This window comes from Equus przewalskii, chromosome 26 (genome assembly GCF_037783145.1).
Source record: "Equus przewalskii isolate Varuska chromosome 26, EquPr2, whole genome shotgun sequence".
In the NCBI taxonomy this organism is placed as follows: domain Eukaryota; kingdom Metazoa; phylum Chordata; class Mammalia; order Perissodactyla; family Equidae; genus Equus; species Equus przewalskii.
Window position 1 is genome coordinate 18,057,280 of NC_091856.1, and position 27,456 is coordinate 18,084,735.

The following is a 27,456-nucleotide window of genomic DNA, read 5'->3' on the forward strand; positions in this document are numbered from 1 at the left end:
GTAGGTCCTTCCGGTTGTGCTATGTGAGACGCCGCCTCAGCATGGCCTGATGAGCGGTGCTAGGTCCACACCCGGGATCCAAACTGATGGAACCACGGACTGCCGAAGCAGAGCGCACGAACTTAACCACTCTGCCACCGGGCGGGCCCCCAATCCCTTCCTTTTAAATATGTAAATATTGGATGGAAAAATAAATGCCGAAATGATTACAAGATTTAGATGAGCCTAGAATTGTGTGAAAATAAAGTTGTGGGCTTGGGGAAGTCTTAGGTCCCTAAAAGAGATCTCTAAGCAATTTTCCCCCTCTTTCTAAGCTGGAGGCAGAGAGCTGCCTCGAAGCATGCCTTGGTGGTCTGGGGATCCCTCTCAGCTCTGGAATTCCCTGCTTTCCAACGTCACTGCTGTTAACTAAAGTTATTGGGGATTCAAGACCCTGATTTAGCCCAGAAGATCTGCTTTGTATTTGACAGTTTGGAAACCAGTCTTTCTGGTTTGATGACACTCGTGCAAACCATGAGGAAGTTCATATACTTTGACCTAATAAAATAATTCTCTGGAGGTATCCAAAAGCTATATGTGATATTGTGATTTATGATAAATATGTATTTGGTCCTTGTCCTATTCCTGGCACAGAGCTCCAAAAACCCTTGGAATTTCCTAAGTGATAAGAGCGATAAAGGTGTCTCTCATTCTGTTAATGAGGGTGACCTTTGGAAAGCCCCTTAGGTAACCTAAGGATGGGGGTTGGTTGCCAGGGGAACCAACCTGGAAATTAGAGGGTTGGAACTTCCAGCTCAGTTTCCTCCACCCAACTCCCGGGAGGGGAGAGAGGCTGGAGATCCAGTTCAATCACCAATGGTCAATGATTTAATCCATCATGCCTGCGTATCGAAGGCTCTGTAAAGACCCAACGGGACGGGGCTCAGAGAGATTCCAGGTTGGAGAACACATGGAGACTTGGGGAGAGTGGCTTGTTCTGAGAAGGCGTGGAAGCTCCGCTCCCTTTCTCCACACCTTGCCCTATGCATCTCTTCCATCTGCCTGTTTCTCTATATCCTTTATAATAAACTGGTAAACGTGAGTAAATGTTTTCTCTGAGTTCTGTGAGCCACTCTAGCAAATTAACCAAACCCAAGGAGGGGATTGTGGGAACCTCCCATCTATAGCTAGTTGGTCAGAAGCACAGGTGACAACCTGGACTTGCGATTGGTGTTGTAGCAGAGGAAGGCATTTCCTCTACCCGCTCTGGGTCCTTCTGGCCGGACAATGAATTAAATTCACATGAGACAGAATAACAGGAGAAAATTAGACAAAGCTTTATAACGTGTATACACGGGAGAGGCTCAGGCAAACTGAGCGACTCAGCCAACTGGCCGAGGCTGCCTGTTGAAGTATCTTCAGCTACAGAGAAGGAGGACGTTTGGGGTAGCGATTTGGGGCTTCAAAAGGGAGGAAGGCAACCCACATGGAAATGGAAAAGCAAATGTTTGGTGAATAGAACTTTGATAAGAGTGGGCTTAGCAAGGATCCTCCCAGTCTAGTGGAACCCAAAGTTATCTGTGGTGATGGCCTGTCCTGGGGACAGGCCTTTATTTTAAATTTGTTTTAGGCAGTTAGTGGGGAAAGGTCGAGTGTTCTTGCTGAGTCTGAGCCTTTATTGTCTGCAGCTAAAAATGATCTGCATACCACAGTGGCGCATCCTGGGGCGGCCTGCTCTGGACCCCATCAGTGTCTGAAGTGGGGGACAGTCTTGTGGGACTGAGCCCTTAACCGGTGGAATCTGACACTATCTCTGGGTAGATAATGTCAGGATTGAGTTGAATAGTAGGACACCCAGCTGTTGTTGGAGAATTGCTTGATGGAGTTCCACAGACACACGTCGGAATTGATGTCAGAACCGGAATATGCCTGTATGTTTTGGTTGAGTAAGAATGTTCATCACAGTTTTATTTTAACCACAAATGATTGAAAACAATATAAAAGTCCAATGAGAACACGTCAGTTCAATGGAAAACTACATAATCATTTAAATGACGTTGCGGAAGAATTTTTATTGATTTGTGGAAATGGTCACAATACACTGTAAACGGAGGGGGAACGTGGTTTACAAAATGGTGTACGTAGTATGAGCTGGATTTTGTAAAACAAAATGTTACAGTGATTATCTCTGGGTGATGGGCTTACTGGTATTGTCATTTTCTTCTAACCTATATTTTCTAAGTTTTCATTAATACATATGTATTATTTTTATAACAGGAAAATTGAATTGGAAAGTAAGTCTGAGTTTTCTGCAACCAGGGAATGCAGAATTTAAAAAGAAAAGCAGAGAGGACATGTAAGAAATCAGTCACAGCATTGCAAATGTTGAAATAAACATAAAATAAACCAAGGCCCCTTTCCAGGTCACTAATTGTCTGGTGAGCAAATGCATTATCATAATGTCTCTGGGTGGTCGGGGCTGGGGAGTCCTTTGCAAACACTGGAAAATTTTTCCAGGGAGATACCCAGGAGAGATAGTGAGGCGTCTCAGGAATTTGAGAGTTGAACAAATTCAGTTCATGCATGGGGGCTGAGGTCAGCCAGCTGGAAAAGCATCTCGTCTAAGCTGTACCTTGGAACCGGATGAGTGAAGAGTCATGAGACAGTCAAGAGACATGAGCCAAGGTCTGGAGCGGCGGTACAGGTATGAAGCCATCGGGGAGGAGGAAGCAGCAGAAGGCAGGGGATGAGCAGTGGAGGATGGAGAAAAGGCAGTGATGAGGCAGGTCTGGGTCAGGCGGCCATCAGCGTTTAACAAGCCCCCCGCTCCTCGCCGAAGGCAGGGGGCAAATCTCCCTGTGGGGCATCACATCGTCGTCATCACTCAGAACCTTGCGTAGGCCTGTCTGGACTTAGTCCCAGCAGCGTAGGCATTTCCTGGAAATTGTTAGAAATGCAGAACTTCGGGCCCACTCCAGACCTGCTGAGTCAGAATTTGCATTTTTACAAGATGCCTAGGAGATTCAGAAACACGCTAAAGTATGACGAGTACTGATTTAGGAGAAATAGCCCCAGTATATGCTCCTTGACCTGTCCTGATTACAGTCGTCTTCAGATTGATAAAGACTTCCCAAGGACTGACACCTGGAAGTAGAAATCCTAGACAGGGCTGGGTCAATCCCAACCTGGGAATGGGCATCCCCGGCATCTGCTTTATGCAGCATCCGAATTCGTTTTACAAGGTCACAACCCCTTGGGCCACAGAATGTTTCATACTAAAGATCGTATGCTACATTTACCATACATTAAGTAACGCTCCCAGTGGGATCTAAGGCAGCACCCTGTAATCCAATGCATTAATATCCTGCAATTTATTATAAATGGACATCAAGAAGAATAAACACCATAAGGTCAGGTCAATTTTGGCACCAAATTTAATGAAAAAACTTTGTCCCTCAGAGAGTGGGGATTTTAGAATTTTGGATACGGGTTGTGAACTGTTTCATTTATTTTCTTTTTAGAATGTGTCAGCAGTTAGAAACACTGCTACGGTGCTATTTCCCAGCCCTTGTTAACCTCAGACTTAGCAAGAACTACAAGATCTAGATATTCTTTCAAACATAAAGTAGTTCACAGACTTCCTCTCATCAAGCAGGTCACATCTGTCATGGTTATTCCCAGATCAATTCAAGGGGTTCTGTAAGAAGCAACTGGATTTTGATGAAATTAAGAATTTATCCCAGCTAATATTGATGCCAAATGTCAGAGCTGAGGCTGGAACCCAGGGCCTCTGACTCCTGGTCTCATTTTTCCCTCTCCTGCCTTCGTCTGAGGACAGTGGGTGTGAGCTCCTGCGCAGCCTTCTCCCCTCTCGGACAGGCTCCGGCTGAAGGATGAAGGATGGAGCATGCGCTTCTTGCACGTGCCTCTTGGTATGTTTAGCAACATGGAACTGAAACTGGACAGCTCTTTCTCCAGCTGGGCTGTGAATGAAGCATCTCCTCGTTCAATTCCCTAGACCTGCAGGCGCGTCAAGGTGGCAGCACTTGGCCCTCGGAAGGTCCTTGGTGTGAGTTGGTCCCGGCACAGCCAGGTGAGTCCTCACACTTGTTCTGATGAGCCCTGCCAGGAAGACAGCGGCAAAGAGTTGGCTGGAGGCTGTTTGTATTAGCAAGGTCCCGGGAGTCTCCAGGAAGGTCTCACAGGTCTTCTCCAAATGCCAGGAGAGAAGGCTCTTGGGCCAGGGTCCATCTCTGCTCTTGTAATGCTCAGTGGCAACACTGGCAGAGGGCCCTCTCACAGGGCTTTTGGTGTCAAAATCAGGACGCCAGGGAGCTCCCTCCTCTCGGGGTCTGCAGGTCTCATTTCTGCTCCTCCTTGGGCCTCCTGGCCTCTACCTTTCTCATCTGTGCTCCTCTCTATATCTGTATAGTTTCCCTTCTCTCACGGGGGTTTGTGCTTTAACTTTTATTACAATACATGTCCAATATAGAAAAAGTAGGAAACTCAGATGAATATAAAAATTACTGAGCCTTCGGGACAATGCTACGCACTATTCCAGGGGCTCTGCCTGAACTTGATAACTTATCCCTGATGACAGCTCTAGGGGTGGGTCCTTTCATTGTATCATCTCTGTTTGACAGATGAGGGCACTAAGACACAGAGAGATCAACTCACTTGCCCAAGGTCGCAGGGCTAGGAAGTGACAGACGGGATTTGAACCAGGCAGCGTGGGGCCAGAGTCCACATCCTAACCAACAGGCCGTACTGCCACCTCCCGGGAGAAAATAAACTCACCCCAAATCCTACACGCAGAGGTAACCACAGCCATATTTAAATGTATAGCCTTTCAGTGTCTTTTCTTTATAAGTATTTTAAATAGTTTTCATAAATTATTATCAAAGGCATCATCCTCTCTGGACTGTTTTCTAACCTACTCTTTCACTTAGCTTCCTACGTCAGAGTCTTCTACAGTCTTTTCTTCAAAATGAAAGTAGTCTTATTTTTTATCGTAAAAGGGATAAAGGAAATAACAAATTTATGTGTTTGCTTGAATCTGCATAAAATATCTCTGAAAGAACACACTAGACGCTTTGGACACGGGTCACTCCGCAGGGGGCCCGATGGAAGGCAGCCAGGGATGCGAGGGGGCCTAACATTTTGTGTTCTTGATTGTGACTGTGTGGAGGCATTATCTATTTCAAAAATAAGGAAGTTTTAAAAATGAAGTTGATTCATCCTCATTGCAAAAAAAAAAAATACAGAAAGGCATAAAATAGAAAATAAATTCATGTTTAAACTCAATACCCAGAGATAAAACTGTTGAGATTTTCGCTCTGTTTCTTCCAGATCTTCATCTATGAATGTAGAGACATATGTGCAGGTATATTTTTACCAAAACGGGACAATGCTGTATGGTCTGTTTTGTTCCCTGTGTTTTTCATTCGGGGTGAATCATGGACCACGTTCCATGCAGCCTCATTTTAAATATCTGCATGTTACCAGTCATGTGAAGTCGGCCAGGTACCAAAAGACTCTCCCTGGATGAACTGAGAGAGTCCAGCATCTGGACACGCAGTGCTGGCTGACACAATCCCCATCACCCCAAATCTGGAATTTCAATTTGCCTGTGCAAGACCTTGAATAAGCAGCGTGCCGTGCTCCAGACCCTGTGGAGGTGTCATCTGGGATTGGACACTTACTCCCTAGGTGCAGATACCTCCTACCTGCCCCGCCCCGCCCCCCTAGCCTTTGTGCTCACCACCACCAGAACAATGCCATTGAAAGCAGAGGACCTTGGTGGGAAGAACCAGCTGCGAGTCCAAAGACCTGGGGTCCCATCTGGGCTCTGCCACATGCTGTGTGATCCCTGCAAAGTCACTTTCCTTCTCTGTAGCTCAGAGGAAATAATCTCCATGCTGTCTATCTCATGGTGTTAATTTATTAGAAGACTCAGATGAAAAAATAATTGTGAAGGTAGTATGTAAAATATTGAGCACTGTATGCATACAAGGTTTTATTGGTAAATTCTGAATCCTAACTGGAGGTGTCAGGAAGAAAGGCAGATGTCAAAACCAGCTGGCCCAGCTTCTATCTGACGTTGGCTCGCGGGGCTCACACTCCCCTGGCGCGCTCTTCAAGATCTGCACGCTCGTCTTTAAAACCGAGGGTTGCAGAGATTAAGAGCACCAAGTGTTGGCGAGGATGTGGACCAGCTGAAACTCTGCTAACCCCCTGCACCATGAGTGGGAATGTGAGCGGGGACTTTTGTGGAAAAGAGGTGGTATTTACTAAAATTGGTCATGCGAATTACCCTGTGCCCAGAAAGGCCACTGCTAGCTTTATAATGAACACAAACGCATGCACATGTTCACCAAACGACCTTTTTAGAATGTTCACAGCAGCACTATTGATAAGAGCCCCAAATTAGAAACTATCCAAATGCCCATCAGTGGTTTAAAGGATAAATTATAATGTTTTCACCCAATAGAATATTAGACAGCAATGAGAAGGAAGGATATTCAACTACATGCAACACTAGGAATCAATTCCACAAATGTGTTGAGCAAAAGCCTGACCAAAAATGAGGGTACACACTGTTTCACTTAAATCTATTGCTGCAGAGCGAACTATCCCAAAACTTGGCATCTTCAAACATCGGTTTCTTATTTTTCACGATTCTGTGGGGTAGCTGTGCAGTTTCTCTCCTGACTTCATCTGCGGCTGCGTTCAGCTGCAGGTCTGGCAGGGCTGGAAGGGCCATGGCGACCTTGTTCACCTGTGTGGTGGTGCTCAGTTTTTCTCCACGTGGCCCAGTCACCTCCCTGACACAGCGATCTCAGAGCGGCACTCCAAAGGGAGACAGTGAGGCTGCCAGCCTCTCAGGGCCTCGCCTCAGCACCAGCAGAGCGTTCATCCCTCTGCATTCTATCGGTCCAACCAAGTCAAAAGACCAGCACAGATCCGGGTGGAGAAACGATCCTACCTATCGGTGAGAAGTCACCTTGCAAAGGGTCACACGTAAAGGGGTGGGAGAAATTTAAGGCCATATCTTCCATCTACTACAATAGAGTATGATTCCATTTATATAAAGTAGAAAAGCAGACAAAACTGACATATGCTATTACAAATTCCTTGGCAGGTAGGCCTGGAGGGGAGGCGGAGGGAGACACCTGGGTTCCTGGGTGTTCTACGCTTTTTCATCTAGGTACTGGTTACTGCAGTGTGTTCAGTGGAGGAAAATTCAGCGAGCCGTGAACTTAAGATATCTGACATGGTTTATGATTGCTATAGTGGAATTAAAAGTTAAAAATACATACAGTGGCTTAAAAAGAATGAAGCGCCTTTCTCTCTCAGGTCACAGTTGATGAGGCTGTTGGAGCAGCTCAGCTCCTCGAGGTTATTTGGGGCCCCAGCTTCCTTCTCTCTTGCTGTTCCATCACCTTGTCCTCACCTGAACAGTCGAAGCTGCTCCTGGCAGTGTGCATTCCAGCTGGTGGGAATGGACTCAGAGGGGTAATCCCAGATGAACACGTTCCTTTCAAGCTAATAAGGTGGAAGTTACACACATCACTTCCACTCACAATCCAGAGACAAGCATTCATTCTCATGGCCATGCCTGGCTGGGAATGTAGTCTTAGCTGGGCAGCCTGTGCCAATTTCAGGAAATAACTAGCTGTCTGCCACATTTTCAATGATGAAGCTGTTTTTTTTAATAATTATGTTTTCAAAAGGCTACTCAGAAATAGCTATGTTCCTTTTTTCTCAGTGTTAAAAGATTAAAAACACCAACTAGGGGCCAGCTGGGTGGTGCAGTGGTTAAGTTCGCATGTTCTACTTCAGTGGCCTGGGGTTCACAGGTTCGGATCCCGGGTGCGGACATGGCACCGCTCATCAAGCCATGCTGTGGCAGGCATCCCATATATAAAGTAGAGGAAGATGGGCATGGATGTTAGCTCAGGGCCAATTTTCCTCAGCAAAAAGAGGAGGATTGGCAGTGGATGTCAGCTCATGGCTAATCTTCGTCAAAAAAAACAACCACCAAGTGACCTGAGTTCTATGCTTCAACTCCTGTGTCAAAATAAAGGCCATTAATAACCATCACTCATTTTCCTTAAATATATAAATATATTTAAATTATAAATCTATAAGTAAATATATACATTTCTTTAAATTTTAAATATATAATTGGCCAGATTCCAAGGGCTTATATACTTTCCTGGAAACGTCAACCATCTCTGGAAAATTCCTTTCTATGATTTTAGAGGGGCAGCCTCTAAAGTGAAGTGTTCACCGAGTGTTCAATGAAGGAATGAATGCGTTTTAGCAGCCTGTATTTTAGGTGCTGAGAATACCTGATTAAGGCATATAAGACTAAAAAATCCTATAAAAATGTATTAATCCATTTTCTACTTACAATGCACAGATAAGGAATTTTTACACCAAACACACATGTAGAGTTTAGGGCAACAACTTTATTGGTAATGGAACCTGCTAAGGGATCAGAGGCCTGTTTTCTCACGAGGATTCTCCCTCTCACAGCAGTCTGCTCCCTTCCTTGGGACCCCTCCTAACCCGCTCCCTTGGATTTTCTGACGTACTGCTGTCCTCCTTCTGGAAGGAAGGGTCGGCCGCAGCACTAAAGTTCAGGATACGTGAGGACTTTCCCTGAGGCGCCTTGTCTACTGCTCCCAGGCACTTGGCCAGGAGGATCTCCTTGGAGCCAAAAAGTTAACAAACTGGTCTAGAAAATACACAAACAATGTCATGGTCTATAAATCTCTATAACGAACTTTGTGACATCATGCAAAGGCAAAGGGGTGGGGAGGAAAATATCCTGGCTTTGAGTCAGGCAGACTCAGATTCAAATCCCTTCTCCCGCTTCCTACCTACGTGTGTGACCTCGGGCAAAGGACTGGATGTCCCTGGCCTCAGCCTCCTCATCCATCAAATGGGAGGAAGAGCTGTACTGAGAAGAAACGGATTCAGCCGTCCGCAGGTGCCTGGTGAAGCAGCTTCCTCTGCCACCACCGCCCGTCCCTCCAGAGCTCAAAGATCCATGGCCGAAGGAATCAAAGGGAAGCTGAACAACGACTACAGGTTTAGAAAACAAGACCAAAGGAGAATGGGCGAAGGAACGGTAAACGTTTTGTGTGGAAAGGAGAGCGTTTAGTCCGCACAGAGGGCAGTCAACAACTGGCTGCCATTTGTAAGCTCCCACTACCTTGCTTGGCATTTGATAGTCACGTCCGGTCCTCAGAGCGGCCCTGTGAGGAACCTATGATTATGAGCTCCATATTATCAGTGAGGAAACTGAGACTTTATAACTTGCCCAAGCTCATCCAGCTAAGTGGAGAAGCGGAGATTCAAACTCAGGCCTGCCGCTGTGGCCTAGCTTAGGGTTCTCCTGCCCAGTCAGCAGAGACGGCGCACGGGAGCTGGCCCGAAAGAGGAGCAGGAGGGAGACAAGAAGCCTGTCTGCCCGGGTATCAGGGACAGGCAGGGCCCAGAGAAGACAAATGAAAATCCTTCTTTGGCTGGGATTCGTCAGGAGGGAACCTCCAGGCCTCAGCTGCCTTCCCGGTGGGCTCGCCTGAAGGGACGAGGGGCTCTCGTTTCGCTGGAGGAAGATGGGCTTGTGAGCACCAGGCTGGGGACTGACCCGGGGGCCACACGGGCAGACCCGGGCACCCTGCCCCTCCTCACCGAGGGGCTCAGCGGCGCCCAGGTGAGTCCATTCTCTATTTTTTCTTCTACGTTCTATTATTGCAGAGATTCCCTTTGCCTCACGCTGGCCATTCCCAAGAAAGGGTTTATATAAAACTATTAAAATGTACAAATGAAATTTTTTCGCCTCGATCTCGGCGCTTCTCCATTTTCTCATCTGCAGAACAGGTCTGACGACTCCCACAACCCTGGACAAGGCCCTGTGGTTGTCAGGCGCTTCGAGCCATGCCAGGTCTTATTTTCACACGACCTCAGCACCATCCAGGCAGGCACCAGGAGCAGGCAGCCTGTGCCACCCCCCACTCTGTGGCTACTCCCAGTAGAAGCTGAGGCTTTGGCTTTCTTGCCCAACTGATTCTTTACGTTGCTGACTGGAGCTCCATCCCATGTCTGCAATCCGTTTCCTCTATGGGGCTGCACTATTCTCTCCCATCTAGATAATTGGGAGGCAACCAAAACAGAGTTTCTCTCCCTCCTGCATTTTTTTCTTTTGTGGAGTCCTGGAAAAGGTCAGATCAATGGACTCAGACTCAGACCCTGCGTGCTGACTCTCAGAGGCCTCTTTCTCTTATACCTACAGGTTATCAGTTTGAGCCAAAGACTTGTTTTTTTGAAGAGCAGTCCCAAAAGTTCACTAAAAATTGCATTTGGATTTAACTTAGATGAAAACTTTGTTTACCTCCATGTTTCTAAACTCTGCACACACCTGATTTTCAACCACTGGACTTAAATTGACTTCTGACACTGATATACCTTCCAAATGAACTGAAACAAAGAGCCTCAGCCCCATATCACCCTCCCCTCGAGGTCACACGGAAAAACAAAGCCACACTGAGAAAGGAGGGGCCGCAGTTTGCTATTGTCGGGTGAACGTCTCTTGGCCTCAGAATGCTGCCACTTCCCGCAGCTCCAGCCCTGGGCCGTGGTCCACTCTGAGTAAGTGAATTCCTCTGCTGAAACTCGCACACAACAAGGACCTGGTGTCGCCAACAGCCAGGGAAGTCAAAGGTCCCGATCCATCCAGAGACAAGGTGGAAAGGCAGGCTGGGGGAGAAAGGGCAACCAGCAGGTGAGGCCAAGAGTGCAACGTCTTTGTTAGAAATGCACGTAAAGAAAGCAAGTGCCACTCGGATCTCACTCAGATAAGAGGGGCACCGCATGCTTCAAGGAACGGGCCCCAGCGGGGAAGTCAGAACTTGGGTCAACCCTAAGACTCCAACCTCAGAGATGGCACAGGGACCTAACAGGATGTATACCACCTACAAGTGTGTTCAGACAATCAGGGCCTCACTTGCAAGGACAAGGTAAAAAGCTGCCCTCGTTACCTGCCCAGGAACAAAGCAGGGGCCGGGCAGAGCAAAGCAGATGAGGATACTGATCTGCAGTGCTGGCATCCCGGGGTCTCGCTCCCTTCAAGACAGAGGATAAGAGGGGGAACTGAGGGACAGTCCGGGGCTTTCAGCTGCCAGTCTCCCTCCACCTGCATCTTGGAGGCTGCTCTTCCAAGAACCACAGGCGCACACCTGGCGGGCAGGGCCACACTGTCAGACCTGGTTCCCGCTGCTCTCAGGTTTATGATCACTGAATGTGAAACAGCCGCTCTCCCCACTGTCCACAACTGTCACACCTGGGCGGTTGGAGTGGGCAACCCCAGGTGACGGTAAGGCAGGGCTGTCCTGACTGTGGAAGTTTGGCTCGTGTGCCACTAGGCATGATCCTACATCTTTTCTCTGAAGGGACTACCCTGCTGGGGAGCTGAGTTTCTGGAGATTACTATAGAAGGGATCTGGTTTGAAGTTCTCTAAACTAATGCAATTCCTGTGTCTGGCAGAACCCTGTCTCCAGGACAGAACAGCATGTAGCCGGTGGGGTGCTGGTAAATCGGCTTTCTCGAGGAAAAAAACAACCACCTTTATTCATAGCATTTGCCAGTTTTCTTGGTGTAAATACTCCCACCACGACCGTATCAAATATTCCTGAATATTTAACAATCGGCAGTAGGAGCTGTCTCCGGCACACCGCAGCATCGAGGACTCTGGGGAGCTGTGTTCCCTAAGACAGCGTTTTCTCCGGGGCCTTCAAATGTCATGACCTTACTGCGATCTCAAGCCTCAGCTGCGGGGTCAGGACAGAGCAGGGTCTCTCTGAGGCTATCCTTACTCCACCTCACCCCCACCAAGAACTGAGGCTCTCATTTTAGTCCTTGAAAAATGAATTTCAAACTGGCAGTTCTTGTTCTCTTTTCCCGACAATCTCAGCATCACAAGTTAAAACCTGATGAGAAACTTCAGGTAGAAATAATATAAGAGCCAAATGCATTTGAGCTCTCAGGAATGACTCTGTACAACATGATACCAGGGGTTATGTGGGGACGGCTTTTAAGCAGAGGTGGAACAGACCTTCTGGCATCGTGCTGTCATCTCTTAACCACCAGGGGACTAGACAGTGGTGGGACATGGGTGGCTCTCTACATGCTGAGCAATGGAACGAAGGCATTTTAAGGAAGCCTTTAGGACTTCACGTATCTCAGAGATGCAGTAACAGCAGGCGCTTACCTCCAGTATCTCGGTTCCAAATCTTCACCCTGCAGTCATGTGATGAGGTAGCAACAACAGGCATCAAGGCCAATGCTCTTGGTAGAAAGACACAGGATGCAACAGTCTGGAAGTGCCCCTTATACTCGCATATTCTGTTCCGTGTCTGCCTTAGGTCCCACAACTGCAAAGTAATGTCATAGATAGGCTAGCTCTTGCATACGTATCTCTCTAGCTTCATACATGCTTCCTTCACTGACATCCATCTCCCACCCTCTCAGGATCCTCTTACTCCCTCCGCTTACCTACTCATGTAGCCACCCCTTATCTCCATCCATCCCACCCACAACCATCCATCCATCCCGTGATTATTTTAAGCGTCAACTATGTCTCAAACGACCCTGGTTAAGGAAGTGCCAGAAGGGTTGTTGCCTTCCTCCGTAACACCACGGTTAGGGAAGTGAAAGTTCCAAGTCCTCCAGCATGCTGGGACAGTCTGGGGTTGCCGACTTTCTACAACAGCTCAAGAGCTGCCCTATATCAGCCTCTTGGCGTCTGTGGGTCCTGTGGGGTCCTTCTCACAAGTACACACAGGCGCAGACCTCCTGGTTTACTGCCTAGACGCTGCACTTTGCTATATGAAGACCAGAGTCCACAACACGGGAGGCAATAGTCCCACTAGTCCCACTCATGTCGACACAGATCAGACCACACCTGGCGAATAACGTTCAGGGAGGAGAGCAAACTGAACTGTGTCCAAAAACTAACGAAATCGCTGGAGACCGTGTCATCCAAGGGACAGCGGTAGGAGCTGGAAATGCTTAGCTTGGAGAAGAGACGCTACATCAACAGCCTGGGACTCAACACCTCAACCTACCACTTACTAGCGCTGTGGTCTTGTGCTAGAGATTGCAACTTGCCGTGCCTCCATTTTCTCATGGTAAAATAGGAATTATAATAGTACTTAACTCACGAGGTTTTTTTTTTAGGACTTTTTTTTTTTTTTGAGGAAGATTAGCTCTGAGCTAATACCTGCTGCCAATCCTCCTCTTTTTGCTGAGGAAGACTGGCCCTGGGCTAACATCTGTGCCCATCTTCCTCTACTTTATATGTGGGACGCCTTCCACAGCATGGCCTGACAAGCGGTGTGTAGGTCCACACCCAGGATCCAAACCAGCAAACCCCGGGCCGCCAAAGCAGAATGTACGAACTTAACCGCTGTGCCACCAGGCCAGCCCCACGAGGTTGTTTTAAGGATTAAATGAGATAATGCATGTAATGTGCTCACACCAGTGCCCAGCACATAATAAATGTTTGACAAAATAGGAATTGTAAATTGTTCAATTTGGATACTAGATAACCCTTTTAATGGACACTGTTCACCTAGGAATAGTTGGGGCTGGCCCTTGACAAACACTGGAGCTTCAAACTTCCTAAAGAGCTTGACCCTCCTTGACTGTGACCACTTGACCAATGGGAATACAACTGGTTCCCCCAACAGTCTCTCTCCTTTCTAAGCTTTGCTGGGAGTGGGGACATTAGCAGGCCGGTTCTGTGTGTAGCACTTTCCTATCTTTTTAAAAAAAATTTGTTATTATTATTATTATTATTGGTGAGGAAGATTCGCCCTGAGCTAAGATCTGTGCCAATCTTCCTCTATTTTGTATGTGGGTCTCCACCACATCATGGCTGCTGACGAGTGGTGTAGGGCCACGCCCAAGTGGAGTGCACCAAACTTAACTGCTAGGCCACAGGGCTGGCCCCTAGCACCTTCCTATCTTGACTTCACCCCATTCCTCTTTTCTAGATCAGAGAGCCCTAGGCTAATGGATGTTTCTTGAGAGAAGCTTCTGGAATACAAAGGATCACTTACAACATGCACTTGTGATAGGCCTGAGCCATCAGGAGAGCCTGCCTGTACAGCCCAGGACAGACCTGAGGCCAGAGCAAGTCAGACGCTTGTCAGTAACCAGACCCCTGGATCCCACACTGTCTCTTACCGTGGCTTCACAGCCCTCCCCTCCAAAGCCACTGCTGCAGGAGATGCACATGTGTCCATCCTCACTGGCCTCGCAGTAGGTCTGGATATGCTGCTTTGTGGGAAACTGATGAGCTACCTGCAGCCCCCGACTGTCCCATAATCTGAAAGACATTACAGCAGGAGGTGAGTTTGTAGTAAATGTGTCTGAAATACACCTGTAATAGCCAGCTAACATAAAAGTCTGGGCTCTTTGCTGGTTCAGCCAGTCAGAATGGAACACCATGATTTACCTAAAAACAGCAACATGAACCAGATCAATCTCAGAGACTCCAAAGCTGGCAGGAAATAGCCAAATTGAATGACACTTGAGTTCTTTCTGTTTTGAGATCTAGTTAACAGGAATTTAGAGCAAGCATCTTAATTGTACAAGTTAATTTGTTAATTTGGTCCTTTGGGATACTGCTTTCAACAGACAAGAGGATATTTTTATGCTTATGACTTAATTTTTTTTTAAAGATACTTATTATGATACAAAAAAGCAATCACCATTCTAGATACAAAAGATTTAAAGGACTTCTCTCTCTCTCTCTCTCTCTTTCTTTCTTTCTTTCGTTGTGTGTGTGTGTGTGTGTGTGTGTTTTGAGGAAGATTAGCCCTGAGCTAACATCTGCCACTAATCTTCCTCTTTTTGCTGAGGAAGACTGGCCCTGAGCTAACATCTGTGCCCATCTTCCTCTACTTTATATGTGGGATGCCTGCCACAGCATGGCTTGCCAAGTGGTGCCACGTCCGCACCTGGGATCCGAACCGGCGAACCCCGGGCCACCAAAGCAGAACATGTGAACTTAACCACTGAGCCACCAGGCTGGCCCCATTCCTACCATTTTCTAAGTAGAATCTCTTCTGAGATCCAAAGCTTCTAGTCATGCTTCTAGCCTAAGAATGAATGACTTATTTGACGCCTGTGATGGTGATTCTGACCTGCTTCCCCAGGGAGGGCTTCCCTGAGGGCTGGGTGAGTGACCACATCAGCTGAGCAGGGGTAGCCCGCAGAGCCAGGTGGCTTGAAGGGATGGGACGAGCAGGTGACTGATCCTGGGGTTCATCTGAACAGGTTCACACAGCGGGGGCAGGCAGAAGCGGCTGCTTCAAAACCATCCAGAACAGGGGCTTTTTCCTGGCCTGACCTCCTGGCATTCACCCTCCACCCAGACAACCCAGAGGGCCAGATCAGAGAGGCCACAGCCCCGGCGAGGGGCAGAGGGCAGAAGGGCACCGCCACACAGAGGAGTAGAGTGGGAAGGGAGTCAGGGAAGCATGGGAGCCACAAACCTTCACCAGAAACACCTTCCCTGCCGCGCAGTTAGCCCACCTGATGGTTTTATCTTCAGAAGTCTGTAGGACATACGGTTCTCTGGGGACCCAGCACAGGTGAGTGACCTGGAAGAAGCAAAGCTGTCCAAACTTCTCCACACCAAGTCCCTGCTCTGCTGTAATTCCTGTAAACTGCGCTACATGGCGTCTCTGCACCACTTCTCAGGGACGCTGACCTAGCACACTGGGTGGAGATGCCCAGCAGTCAGGCTCTGCTTGCGTCTCCCAGGTTCGCAGCAGCAATGGCAGCAGCCGGGCCAGCTGTGAGTCCCAAAGTGCACGCAGGCACTCTTAGCGTGTCTGAAACCCAAACGCGTGCTGCAGAACCAGTGCCTGATGGCAGCTAAGGAGAACAGCCCTGTTCTAAAGTGGGACCACTGGAACCCTAGCCTGAGGCCTCATAGGGTGCAGGGAGAGTGTTCCTGTTTCTCTGTAGCCCAGCAGACCCCTGCTGGACAGGCAGGAAACAGTTTTCAAAACCACGCAAGGTAGGAGGATTTTCTTCCAGCAACTTCCACAAGTACAGAGGGCACAGGGCAAGCACATCTTGCCACTGACAGCTGTGTCCAAAATTGGCAACGATGACTATGACTGACATTTGATGACCACCATGTCAGGAGATGTCATTCTCCCCATTTATAAATGAAGATACTGAGACTTTAAGTAACTTTCTTGGAGCAACACAGCTAGAAAGTGATGCAGCCAGGATTTGAACCCAGGTATGACTGACCCCAGAAGCTGTGGAGTTTATATACCAGTCCTCGACAGAAAACACTGGTCTTCATAAACAGAGAGAATGCTACAGAAAGCCAAAGGTAATACCCACTTCTCCACACAACGTTACATACACAGAACACAGAGCATAAGCTGTGAGCTCCTGCAGGACAGCAACTGTGTCCTGGGTCACTAACCCCGCTCCTAGTACAGTGTCTGGCCCACAGAAGAAATGGGATAACTATGTTTTGGAGGAATAAATGAGGAGACCATTTAAAATTCCAATATAAACTAGTGGAGTCATTCTCTGGAGCAGAGACCTTAAGAGATCATCTACTCCAACACCCCCGAGAGGCCAGGGTCCGACAGAGGGCTGGGGGGAGCCGTCATTAGGACCCAAGCCTCTATGCCTGGTTGTGGGTCTCTGGATCTCACTCCCAGGCCCTTTCCCTCACCCCACGCTCCCTTCTGCTGCCCAGCTCTGTACCAAGTTTGAGTTCCTACCAGGTTCCTGGAGACAGCAGCTCTCTCCACACACTGTCCGGTCCCCACATCCCACAGAAGCAGGCTGTTGTCCCGGGAGCCAGTGCACAGCTGTGACGAGTCTTTAGAAACAATGGGAAGAAGACAGTCCGTGAGAAGGACCTGGAACAGGGCTTTTCAGAAAGGACAGCGGCGTTGGGAAGAGATCCACTTTACTTTACCTGGACTCACAGCCACTCCAGTGACCACCATGGCATGGCCAGAGAAGTGCTGCCTCGGTTGCACGGAGCCGTGCAAGTCCCACATCATGACTGTCCTGTCACGAGAGGCGCTGAAGAACTGGTCTGATTTGTGAACACAGGATACCTGCTCAGGAAGAAAACTCTGGTGTGCTTGTTTGATGGGACTTTAAAATGGGAAAAGGACTGGGGATAAGTGTGTTAGAGCCCGGTGTTCTCTCAGTCTGGTTCAAAATGCCCCGTATCCGGCACGGAAATACCACACTGTGTGCTGTGGCACTGTGGCTGATGCCTAGTTTCATTACGATGGAGTTTGCTCCTTAATTTGTGGGTCATTTAGCTGGACTTCAGAGAGGAGAGTTAAATAAATTGGCCTTCTCTATCAATTTTCCTGGAAGCTCACTCTACTCTGTAATGCTAACAAATTAATTTTTATTTAACTGTTATTGGCTTTTTAAAAATTTCCCTGACTAGAAGGTTCCAGAGCATAGAGATTCCATCACTTTCCTAGCTATAGTAGACACCCAGGAGGCCTTCAATGCATATCCCTGTTAAATCAGGACAGGTCAGGGAGACCATCTGAGCTGTTACAGGCTTAACAAACGAAAATCTGTGTCCAATCCACCTGTAACAGCAGCCAAGCGAGTGGCTTGCTCTGCTTTCCCTGGGGGAGAGCTTCACAGCCTCAAAAGAAGCCCGTGTACTTTTCCTTAAGACGGAACATCCAACCACTCTTGCCATCTAGAGCTGTCAGATATTCCTTTACTCAGTTCCCAGTTCCCTCCATGATAACAATCGTTTGACAATTACCTTGGTGACCTCACGTTCGTGTCCTTTGAACCTTTTCACCACATTTCCAGTTTTCCAATTATAGGCCACAACTGTCTGCAGAGAGTCAGTCAGATATTTTAGTTTAACTGAATTTTCATTTACGTGAAACAAGCAGCCTTTATTTCATTCTCCGCCTAGTTTCTCCCTCTTCATCAAGGGGCCTGCCTCAAGCACTAGGGTTTAATGTTGTGTCTCTCCTCACAAACCACGACTTCGAGTTTCTTTTCTTTCCTCCTGAGCATTCCTGTCTCTCCCCGAGACCCTGGCCACTCCTCCGAGCCTCACTGATGGCTTTGGGTTAACACTCCCCGGAGGGAATTGATTTGGGTCGAGATTCCTGTTGTAGATGCTGAAGGAGCATTCTACGTGAGATAAGATTTTTTCTGCCTAACTGGATCGTATTTTTATTTTAGTTTTTCTTTTTAATTTACCATGTTAATTGCTTTTAGAAGCACAGTGTTAGGTATAGTCACATTGTTGTGAAAAAATCGCACTTTTTAAAAATTTCCAAAAACCTCATCCATAGTTCCATCTGCCAGAGAATCATTGCTAAAATTTTCTATCCTTTTTCCGGGTATACACGTTAATATTTTGTCATAAGCATTTCTCTCCCTAACAGGATTTCTCGAGGCCAGTCACCGCAGTCCAGTGCTGGAGGGTAAGGAGCATGGGACACATGTCCCAGCCAAATCTCAGTTTCTTAATCTGCAAATGAAGAGGATAATCCTTGGCCTGTCCGCCCCTCCGAGGGGAGGACCGAAGAAATAACATTTCCTACATCTAAGACGATAGAGGTTTTAAGACAAAATACTGCCGATTAAAGTATGAAACCATGCCTTATCTCCAATTTTTAGATGCACACTGATTTCAGAGGTGTTAAAATGTGAAAACACGTGCATCTTAGAGTCAGTGAAATATAGTGGGAAATGGAATCTGAAGATTCTAAAAGGCTACTGAAAATGAGAGGCATTATTTACTACACAAGAACCAACATTCCTGCTGCCAATATCCTAGCCGTGAGTGTGACAATAGATCCAAATATGAGGGAGAGAGCACAACCAGATTCAAAGCGGCAGTGGGAGGAAGGACAAAACAGAGAACAGAGGACTCACGACACAGACCAATGTAGAGATTTTGGCAAAAGAGCAGCATAAAAGAGACTAGAAGGCTCCTTTTGATGACGAATAACTCCGGTGTCTGTCTGTAGATGTTAACATGGGTTGGCTGGAATAACAATTCTTGCCATTTATAAAAAGCGTCTGGCACAGTGCGAAGCGTCTTACCATTTAATCCTTATAACTCTCCTGTGAGATTGGCATTATTATCCCCATTTAATAGATAAAGAGACTGAAGCTCAAGAAAACTAAAAGATTTTCCCACAGTAACAGGAAGAGGCAGAGCAGAGATTTGAACCCTGTCTCTCTAACTCTAAAGCTCCTATTTTCATTCTACTCCACACTGCTGCCAGAAATGCAAAGCCAGCCCCTCCTTTCCAAACATCTCCCCTTCTCGGCAGTAAGTTGGTCCCCTGGGAAGCACTGCAAACCCCACCTTATCTTTTCCTCCGGAGACACAAAGGTCTGAGTTCAGAGCAGCAACAACAGAGACGGTATCCACGTGAGCTGGGCTATACTCTTGAAAAGCGTTAGTTTGAGTTCTCTCTTCTATAATTCCATCAGGCCTGCTAAAGAGAGGATGGAAGTGAGAGGCCCAATGGTATGGGAGTGCACAGTGGAGCGAGGGGAAGACGAGTGTGAGCCACAGGAGCAATTCAGGCCAGGCTGAGAAAGACGGAAAAGGTTAGAGAAAGGAGACACACTGACATTGCCAGAAATGGTATTATTAACTCTGAAAATGCTCAGAATGACTGAACGATTGGAATCTGATAAAGAGGAATCCTGAAGCCAAGAAGCCAGGAGTCTTTGCTCACACTAGAGCTTCGTCCCAAAGACGCCAGGCCCCCTGTGTGGCTGCAGATGCTAGCGATAAGCTGTTTCTGATCCTAAAGAAAACAGAGCAAATGGACCATTCAGGGAAGGTCAACACTTGCCCCGGGCCTCCTCTTTCTTCCGGGGAGAATTTTGATGGGGCATGACAAGACTTGGGATCCCAGGGCAGGACTGCTGTACCTGTATTTATAAGTGCTGTGTCTGAGTTTGCTCTGCAGTTTCCCCATTGCGGCCCAGAGCCTACAGGAAGCCTTCTGAGGAGGGGCTGGTGTCGGACGGCTCCCGGGCAGCAGCATCCCTTCTGGCTGCTGGAAGTAGTGCTCGCTGGTCAGTAAGAAGAAAGATGCGTCCTGTGAACTTTGTTAGGCACAGTCCTGGTAGCATGATTACGTAAAGATAACTCTTCTCTGAGAAAGACTGATAAATCATAATTTGCTTTTCCTCCTTTCCCTACCTCACTCTTAGGGCCCTGGGAATGCACCCGATAATAAAGCATTAGCAAAAACAAAACCAAAACTAATTAAAAAAATACTAAGAGGCTCCTCGACAAGCTAAACATAGAATTACTATATGATCCAGCAATTCTACTCCTGGGCATATAGCCAAAAGAACTGAAAACAGGCATTTAAACCAAAATTTACACGTGCATGTTCATGGCAGTGCTGTTCACAAAAGCCAAGAGGGGAAAACCACCCAAACGCCCATCAATGGATGAACGAATAAACAAAATGTGGTCTAGCCACACAACAGAATATTATTCAGCCATAAAAAGGAATGAAGTACTGACACATAACATAGATGAACCTTGAAAACATGATACTAAGTGAAAGAAGCTAGACACAAAAGGCCACATATTGTATGATTCCATTTATAAGAAATATCCATAGTCAGTAAATCTATAGAGACAGAAAGCAGATTAGTGGTTGGGGACACAGGGGAATAGGGAGTGGCAACTTAACAGGTACAGAGTTTCCTTTTGGGGTAACGAACATGTTCTGGAACTAGACAGTGCTGCTGGTTGCATTAACACCGTCTATGTACTAAATGTCACTAATAATAAATTTTACCTTATGTGTATTCTACCACAATAAAATAAATACTAAGAGTGTGTGTTTGAAAATAAAAAATAATTTACACTGGTGAAGCTTCTTGAAAAAGAGCCTTAGTTATTCTAAAAGTTTTTTCTTTTTTTTTTTAAAGATTGTCACCTGAGCTAATAACTGTTGCCAGTCTTCTTTTTTTTTTTTTTCCTGCTTTATCTCCCCAAATCCCCCCCGGCCATAGTTGTATATCCTAGTTGCAGGTCCTTCTAGTTGTGGCACGTGGGACGTCGCCTCAACGTGGCCTGATGAGCGGTGCCATGTCCACGCCCAGGATCCGAACCGGCGAAACCCTGGGCTGCCGCAGCGGAGCACGTGAACTTAACCACTCGGCCACAGGGCCAGCCCCTATTCTAGAAGTTTACAACCTTCCTAGCTTGCTGGACTGTTTTAAGATAATTTCACTGTGACATTTCTCTAATCAGTGTGCCAGGGTCATGGGGTTACTCTGTAGGGAGAATGAGATGCGAGAGATAATGAGACAACTTAGATAATGACGTAGACCAGCAGTTCTCAAAGCGTGATCTGAGGACCACTGGGACTCCTCAGACCTTTCAGGGAATCTGTGAGGTCCTCCTTTTTCCAACTATGACTCTCTGGGAGACCTAATTTTCTTCTTACACTTTAACCCAAACAACACTCTGCAATGGACTGCATGCAGAAACAGATATGAGAATCCAAATGTCTTCTGTTTAAGCCAAACATTAGAGTTTTTGCAAATATGTAAACAATACCACCCTTTTCCAATCAAATTTTTTTGTGTTTTGGAAAGTATATTTATTTTTCATAAAACTTATTTATGTTAACATGCAACAAGTTTATTATTATTATTTTTAAATGATTAATAAGTAAGTATTTTTTTAAAAGTTCTCAGTCTTAATGTCAACAGGAGGTGGCACAGCAGAACCCAATCTATAACCTACACAAACAAAAGCTCTTTCAGGTCCCCAACAATTTTTAAGAGTGAAAAGGAGTCCTGAGCCCAAAAAGTCTGAGAACCACTGACCTAGAACTCAAATAATGTCATTAGCAGATGATATATTAGGAAAAAAAAGAATTATTACATGTTTTCCAGATTGACTTGCATCATCCCCAACAACTAACAAAGTAGAACTGGAAAGAAACAGAGATGCTCATCCATACACTAAGTCAGGAAATACCTCCTAAGCACCTAACTCATGCAGGTCCTACACTGGTTGCTGGCGAAACAGAGGAGAAAAAAGAGAGAGAAACCGGAAGATGTGACCAGCGTGGACATCTGCTGAGACTGAAGGTAGGGGCTAGTCTCAGCTACTCTGGATCATGTGTCCTCTGCAACTAGCTGTTCCCTGCGACGCCAGAGGGCGCAGGAAAGTAACTGGGGAGGTGGGAGCACCAGTCCCCATCTCTTCTGGGGCTCTGCTTCAAGTTCCAGGAGATGAGTTTCTTACGGGCACGGCGAGCCTAGCTCTAGGAAGAACAGTCTACAGGGAGAACAGCAGCTAAAACTCACAAGCTGTCCTCCATCATCTCAGTACCCTTAAGAAAATATCCAGAAGTTCAACCTACGTTTTGAGAAGCTGCCAGAATTGACCTCCTGACAAGAATAGATAACCAGTACAGAAGCACACCACAACGGAAAGGACACTGGGTGGCATCAGGAGCCTGGGCTCTAGCCCCAGCTCTGTCTCAGCTCACTGTGTGTCCTTGAGTTCCTCCCCTCCCCACTCTGCGCCTCAGCCTCCCCGTCTGTAAAATCGGGACACCAGACTTGATGATTTTAACCAGACTATATGCTCCCTTAGAGGAAGGACTCTGTCATAATCGTCGTTGTACCTCAAACGGCTTGCACAGTGTGACAAAAACATTCATTGTCCAGTAGTGAATCTAAGGTCACTTCCAGCTCAGCTATTCTAGGATTCTCTATAATAAGCACAAGATGTGCTGGCAGGAAAAATTCCAGGATAGTTTTCAAAAAGCTTGGGATGTTGTATTGTTTGTAGATAGAGAGATGTGCCCGGCTTCCTGTGTGCCAGCCTACCCCATTTTTCAACACTGTCATCAAACTAAGGACAGGTGCCATCCACAGATCTAGGTCACTGGAAACTGCAGATGCTATAAATGGACTGGCTCTGCTTGAAACTGATTGGATCTTAGCTGGCATCTTCAGAGAGCCATCCTTGCCATCTGAAGAGTATTCAAGGGACATTCTAAGGAAAAGATGACTTTTAGAATTACTTACCCCAAACCAATAGGACCTTCTTGGTGAACTGCCGTATTCAATGCTTTGTAATGTTTATCCTTTGGAAAAGAGTTCAGGTAGCCACTTCCTAATCTCTGTAATTAGTGAAAAGACGCTTAAATTAATCTCTTCTCTGTCTAAGCATATGTTTGCCCTGAAAGGAAACTTAAAAAGTAAATAAGGACCTTGTTAATTAAAGACATTGTTAAGTGTAGTTTTCCCAAACAAAGAGATATCTTACAAAATTCCAAGATTTTATCACTCTCACATTTCAATAGTTAGGGAAAGTAAACCATAATGTTAATTATATGTCTATTTTTAAAAATGCAAAATAGGATATATTTAAATGCATCAGTAAACATTTTTATTTTACTCATAGTACTTCCATTCAAAAATGTTTAGAGGTGACCACTTACTTTAGAGCTTACTGTTTCTGTCACAAAGGCAAATTCTGTTTAAAATAATACTTTGATAAGTATGAATCATAGAATTTGAGATGGAAGACCTTTTCAAAATGATCACATACAAACTCTTTATTTAAAGATCTGGAGAATGATGGCAGAAACATTATCTACTCAAAATTATAACTAGGTAGACCTCTTGACTTCTAGTCCAGAATTTCCATTGTAAACGTCCACAAAGAAGATGTTTTATTGCATTTTAACAACTCTATTTTAAGAATTCAAATAAATATATTCTAATTATCCATCGATAGTATAATGTTCTAAGAAGCGGCTCTTATTCTAAGAGCAGCACAGAACAGTCAGAATAACATCTGATCAAGTGTGTTAGCATTGGAATTAAGACCAGGTCTGCATCACAGTTCTACTGGGGCCAGTGGGGAACTTGTTGAAGCTCTCTGTCTGCTTTGTGTAAAATGGGATAATCTCTCTATCACTGGGCTTCTGGGAAGATTAAAAATAGCACTTAAGAGGTGACACTGTCTTAACTGCTTCATATTTATTAACTCATTTAATCTACTCCACACGCCTCCAAGATAGATACTGTTACTAGCCTCATTTTTGCAAGTGAGAAAAGCGAGGTACAGAGATGTTAAATAACTTGCCCAAGTTCACAAATAAGTGGCAGAGCTGAAACTTGAATCCAGGCAGTCTGACTCCAGAGGCCTTGCTCTTGCCCAGCAAACCGTCCTGCATCTCTACACAAGTAGCATAGAAAGCCCTCCGTTCACCCTGGCACACTGTCGTTAGTAAACGACGGCTACTAGCATGATTGCTAGACTAACAGTGATAGCAATACCGAGACAAGCAATTTCACCCCTATTACTACTACTTTTAATACATATATATTAAACATACATAATAAATACACTCAGAGAACATATACACATGGATAAATGAGGCTGGAGGATATTAAACTGAAGCCACTTATGTCCCCTCACCAGAGTGACTGACCACACTAAGCCTAAAAATTTACTACATTATATAGCAAGACAATTTAAAATCTCAAGAACAAAGTATATGTACCTGTATAATGTCTACATCGTTGTAACTTATTATGAGTAGAAAGTCTCATAACGAATCTAAGAAATAAAAATACTATTCAGGGACAGCCCCAGTGGCCTAGTGATTAAGTTTGGTGAGCTCTACTTCAGTGGCCTGGGTTCAGTTCCCAGGGGCAGACTTATACCACTTGTCTGTCAGTGGCCATGCTGTGGCAGAGGCTCACATACAAAAAGAGGAAGACTGACAGCTGATGTTAGCTTGGGGCAAATCTTCCTCAGGGAAAAAAAAAAACACCAAAAAACTATTCAGTTATCTTCCATGGTTTATATTGTAAACACATAATATACTTGAGAGGAGGAATAGTGTCTTGTTTGTTTTTGTATCTGTGCTTTAAGCATAGTCTGGGAGAGTGGATGCAAGGAAAACACCTTGAATGAATGAATGGCATACTGAGGTGAAGAGTCTGCTTGGCAAGATGCTTTGTAAGGACCTAACAATACAAGGGTCCTTGAAAAATGCCTGACAATAAAGCCTTCAGGAAACAGTTACCTAGCTCCGTCCCGGATTTCAGGCCTGGAAGGGCTGCGGAGGACTTGGGAAAGCTATAAACCCAATTCTGGCTCTGGATGTCCTTGTTAGTTCCAGATGGAACCAGGCCTAAATCTGAATCCCAGGATCCATTTCTGCCCCAATCTGCTTTCCAAAGACCTTGAGATGCCCAATGGCCACCCTACACATAACTCAGAGGATCCTCTTTTAACTCTCCAGTGCAATATTCCTTGATAGACTCCAGCATATATCCAACTGTTATTCTCCATGAAGAAACGGGGACTCAGAGGGTTGTGACTTGCTAAAGGTCACGCAGGGGCAGAACTGCGGAACTGGGCCTTATTTCCCTGGACTCTTGGTCCACTGTTCATGTAAGTGCTGATCTCCTATCTCCCTCCCTCTCCCCAGATCTCCCTCTGCACACATCTACCCTACACTCTGGGAGACTGAGGCATCTAACCCAAACGACAAACAGAAAATCACCATGGCAGCGCCTGGGAGATGGTCCTATTCAACCCTGTCATGGAGCAGAAAGGGGAAACTGAGGCCCAGAGAATAAGAGGGTCTTACTCAGAGTCACTCAGGGAGTCAGTACGAGGCCAGCCCTCCCCTCCTCCAAGTTTGGGGGACAAACTGTACAGTTCTTCCTTTCTGGCTCTTCAAATCACAAATACCCCTTGTCCAGTCCACGCGGCAGGCCAAAGCTTATTTTGGATGGGAGGGAGGTGAGGGGGGACGCCCAAGGCGGGAATCTAGCGCCACCCAACCCGAGGTGGGCCCTGGGAACTCCCTCCTCGCTTCGGCCAGGTGGGCGGCTGCGGCCCGGGGCTCTAGGGCCTTCCCCGCCCGCCTCCTGAGGCCCTCCTCTCCCTTGGGCTCCATACCCATAGGCTGGATGGCCCGGCCGCGAGCGGAGGCAGGAGGGGCGCCGAGCCGGCGGGCATCTGCAGCTCGCACGCTCCACAGCCTCCAGCGCCTCCGCCCCTAGAAACGAGGCGCGCGTCGCTAGGGCGAGAGTCCCGGCGAAAAGCCTCCGGGCGCGCTCGCCGGCTGCCGGCCCGCGGTTCCGCTGGCCTGACGTCCCCCAGGGGCCGCGCCTTGAGTGCCCCGCCTTGCTTTCTTCCCGTAACAGTGCGTTGATGAGGTTCCAGAGATGAGGATGGGTGTGCCCCAGACCACCCTGCCAGAGAATCTATATAATGCAAGAAAAGTGGATACCACTGTAATAGTCCCAGAGCAAGCACTTAATGTCATTTTTTTAATGTCATCTTTTAAATCACTATTTGCCCGGATAAAGAGGTTGCTTTATTTCTTTTGAGTTTTCCCTGGAAATTCTACCCAGGCAGACAGTCCTTCTTTGGACGCTTCCCCAGGTCCTCCACTCATCTATTCCTTTCATCCTTTCTTTCATCAAACCCAACAGCCCAGCACCATGGCAAAGAAACCCTCAGTACCTTCTTGAGATCCAATGGGAAGACAGCTCTGGAAACGAACAGCAGCTACAAGACGAAGTTTTTGCAGCTGCACTTGCATTGCTTCCAGACTAGAGTCTGTTCGTCTCTTTATTCTAGTGCACAGCACAGAGCTGGGTGTACAGTATGGGCTTGTTGAATATTTGTTGGATGAATGAATGAATGAATGGCAGGGATCTTAGCCAACACTTCTTTCACACCCTATTAGGTGCCTCTTGCCCTGCTGATTTCCCAGCAGAACTGCCCTCAATGAAGACTTGGGAAGTTTCTGAAAGTTAGGTGGCTGTGGGAACAGAGGTAGGGGTGGTGAGAGAAATTCACCTTCACAGAATATCAGGACTGACCATTGGCTCTATCTTCCAAGCTGGAGAGGGAATCCCCTCCTCAGCATTCCTGATCAGGGTTCCTCTAGCCCCTGTTGATGCTCCCTTGGTGATGATGCACTCACTTATTACTTTCTGAGTCAGTGACCTGTTGCTGGAGACTTCCTCTTGGCAGGAGCTGGGATCTAGCCCCGTGCCGCTTGCCACACTGATCTGAGTTCCGAGCTGAGGGTTCTCTCTACAAACTTAATCCCTCTTCCCCCTCACAGCCTGGCAAACCTGCAAGCCGGAGAGACTGGTTGCTTTGCCCTGGGGCACTGGGCAAGGCTCAGTGCAGCTACAGAGTTGACTTATGAGATCCCTGCCCTCGAGATGCTCCAGCTCTGGGGCTGAAGCCCTTCTAGAAAATGCTTTATGCTTAAGGCACCTGAGACTCCCAAACTGGTATCTCTAGCCAGACTTCTCTCCAGACCTGTGTATCAACCTGCTTCCTACCCATCAGCACCTGGCTGTCT

The 27,456-nt window shown here is 46.7% G+C and overlaps 1 protein-coding gene and 2 long non-coding RNA genes across 15 annotated transcripts; 2 read left to right on the top strand and 1 right to left on the bottom strand.

Moving 5' to 3' along the window:
* Positions 1 to 3,943: 3,943 nt before the first annotated feature.
* LOC139079581 (uncharacterized) lies at positions 3,944 to 4,886 on the top strand. Its single transcript, XR_011533305.1, has 2 exons — positions 3,944 to 4,072; positions 4,623 to 4,886. It is a non-coding gene; the product is annotated as an uncharacterized lncRNA (long non-coding RNA).
* Positions 4,887 to 8,433: 3,547 nt separating this feature from the next.
* WDR31 (WD repeat domain 31) lies at positions 8,434 to 26,332 on the bottom strand. 13 transcript variants are annotated; one of them, XM_070595086.1, is made up of 12 exons: positions 26,031 to 26,178; positions 24,619 to 24,674; positions 23,132 to 23,226; positions 19,991 to 20,134; positions 19,413 to 19,545; positions 17,841 to 17,915; positions 17,013 to 17,157; positions 16,813 to 16,913; positions 15,593 to 15,660; positions 14,240 to 14,381; positions 12,261 to 12,423; positions 8,434 to 10,749 (listed from the first exon to the last, which is right to left on the bottom strand). In XM_070595086.1, the coding sequence occupies exons 4-12, from the start codon at positions 20,104 to 20,106 to the stop codon at positions 10,589 to 10,591; spliced, it is 1,104 nt and encodes a 367-aa protein (XP_070451187.1). In that variant the 5' UTR covers positions 20,107 to 20,134; positions 23,132 to 23,226; positions 24,619 to 24,674; positions 26,031 to 26,178; the 3' UTR covers positions 8,434 to 10,588. The 13 variants fall into 13 exon arrangements, with proteins under 13 accessions (XP_070451187.1, XP_070451191.1, XP_070451184.1 ...); XM_070595090.1 differs by having other exon boundaries at positions 19,413 to 19,542; positions 26,031 to 26,150; XM_070595083.1 differs by having other exon boundaries at positions 15,593 to 15,675; positions 26,031 to 26,126.
* Positions 9,567 to 17,415, top strand: LOC139079580 (uncharacterized). The gene is made up of 2 exons (XR_011533304.1): positions 9,567 to 9,706; positions 14,047 to 17,415. It is a non-coding gene; the product is annotated as an uncharacterized lncRNA (long non-coding RNA).
* Positions 26,333 to 27,456: the final 1,124 nt, after the last annotated feature.

Coding starts and splice junctions, on each gene's coding strand:
- WDR31 (XM_008541769.2), bottom strand. CDS start 26,090: ATGCCCGCCGGCTCGGCGCCCCTCCTGCCTCCGCTCGCGGCCGGGCCA. Junction 20,135..23,131: donor GAAGGTCCTATTGGTTTGGG/GTAAGTAATTCT, acceptor CTTACTGACCAG/CGAGCACTACTTCCAGCAGC. Junction 14,382..15,592: donor TCTGAAGATAAAACCATCAG/GTGGGCTAACTG, acceptor AATGTCTTTCAG/ATTATGGGACAGTCGGGGGC.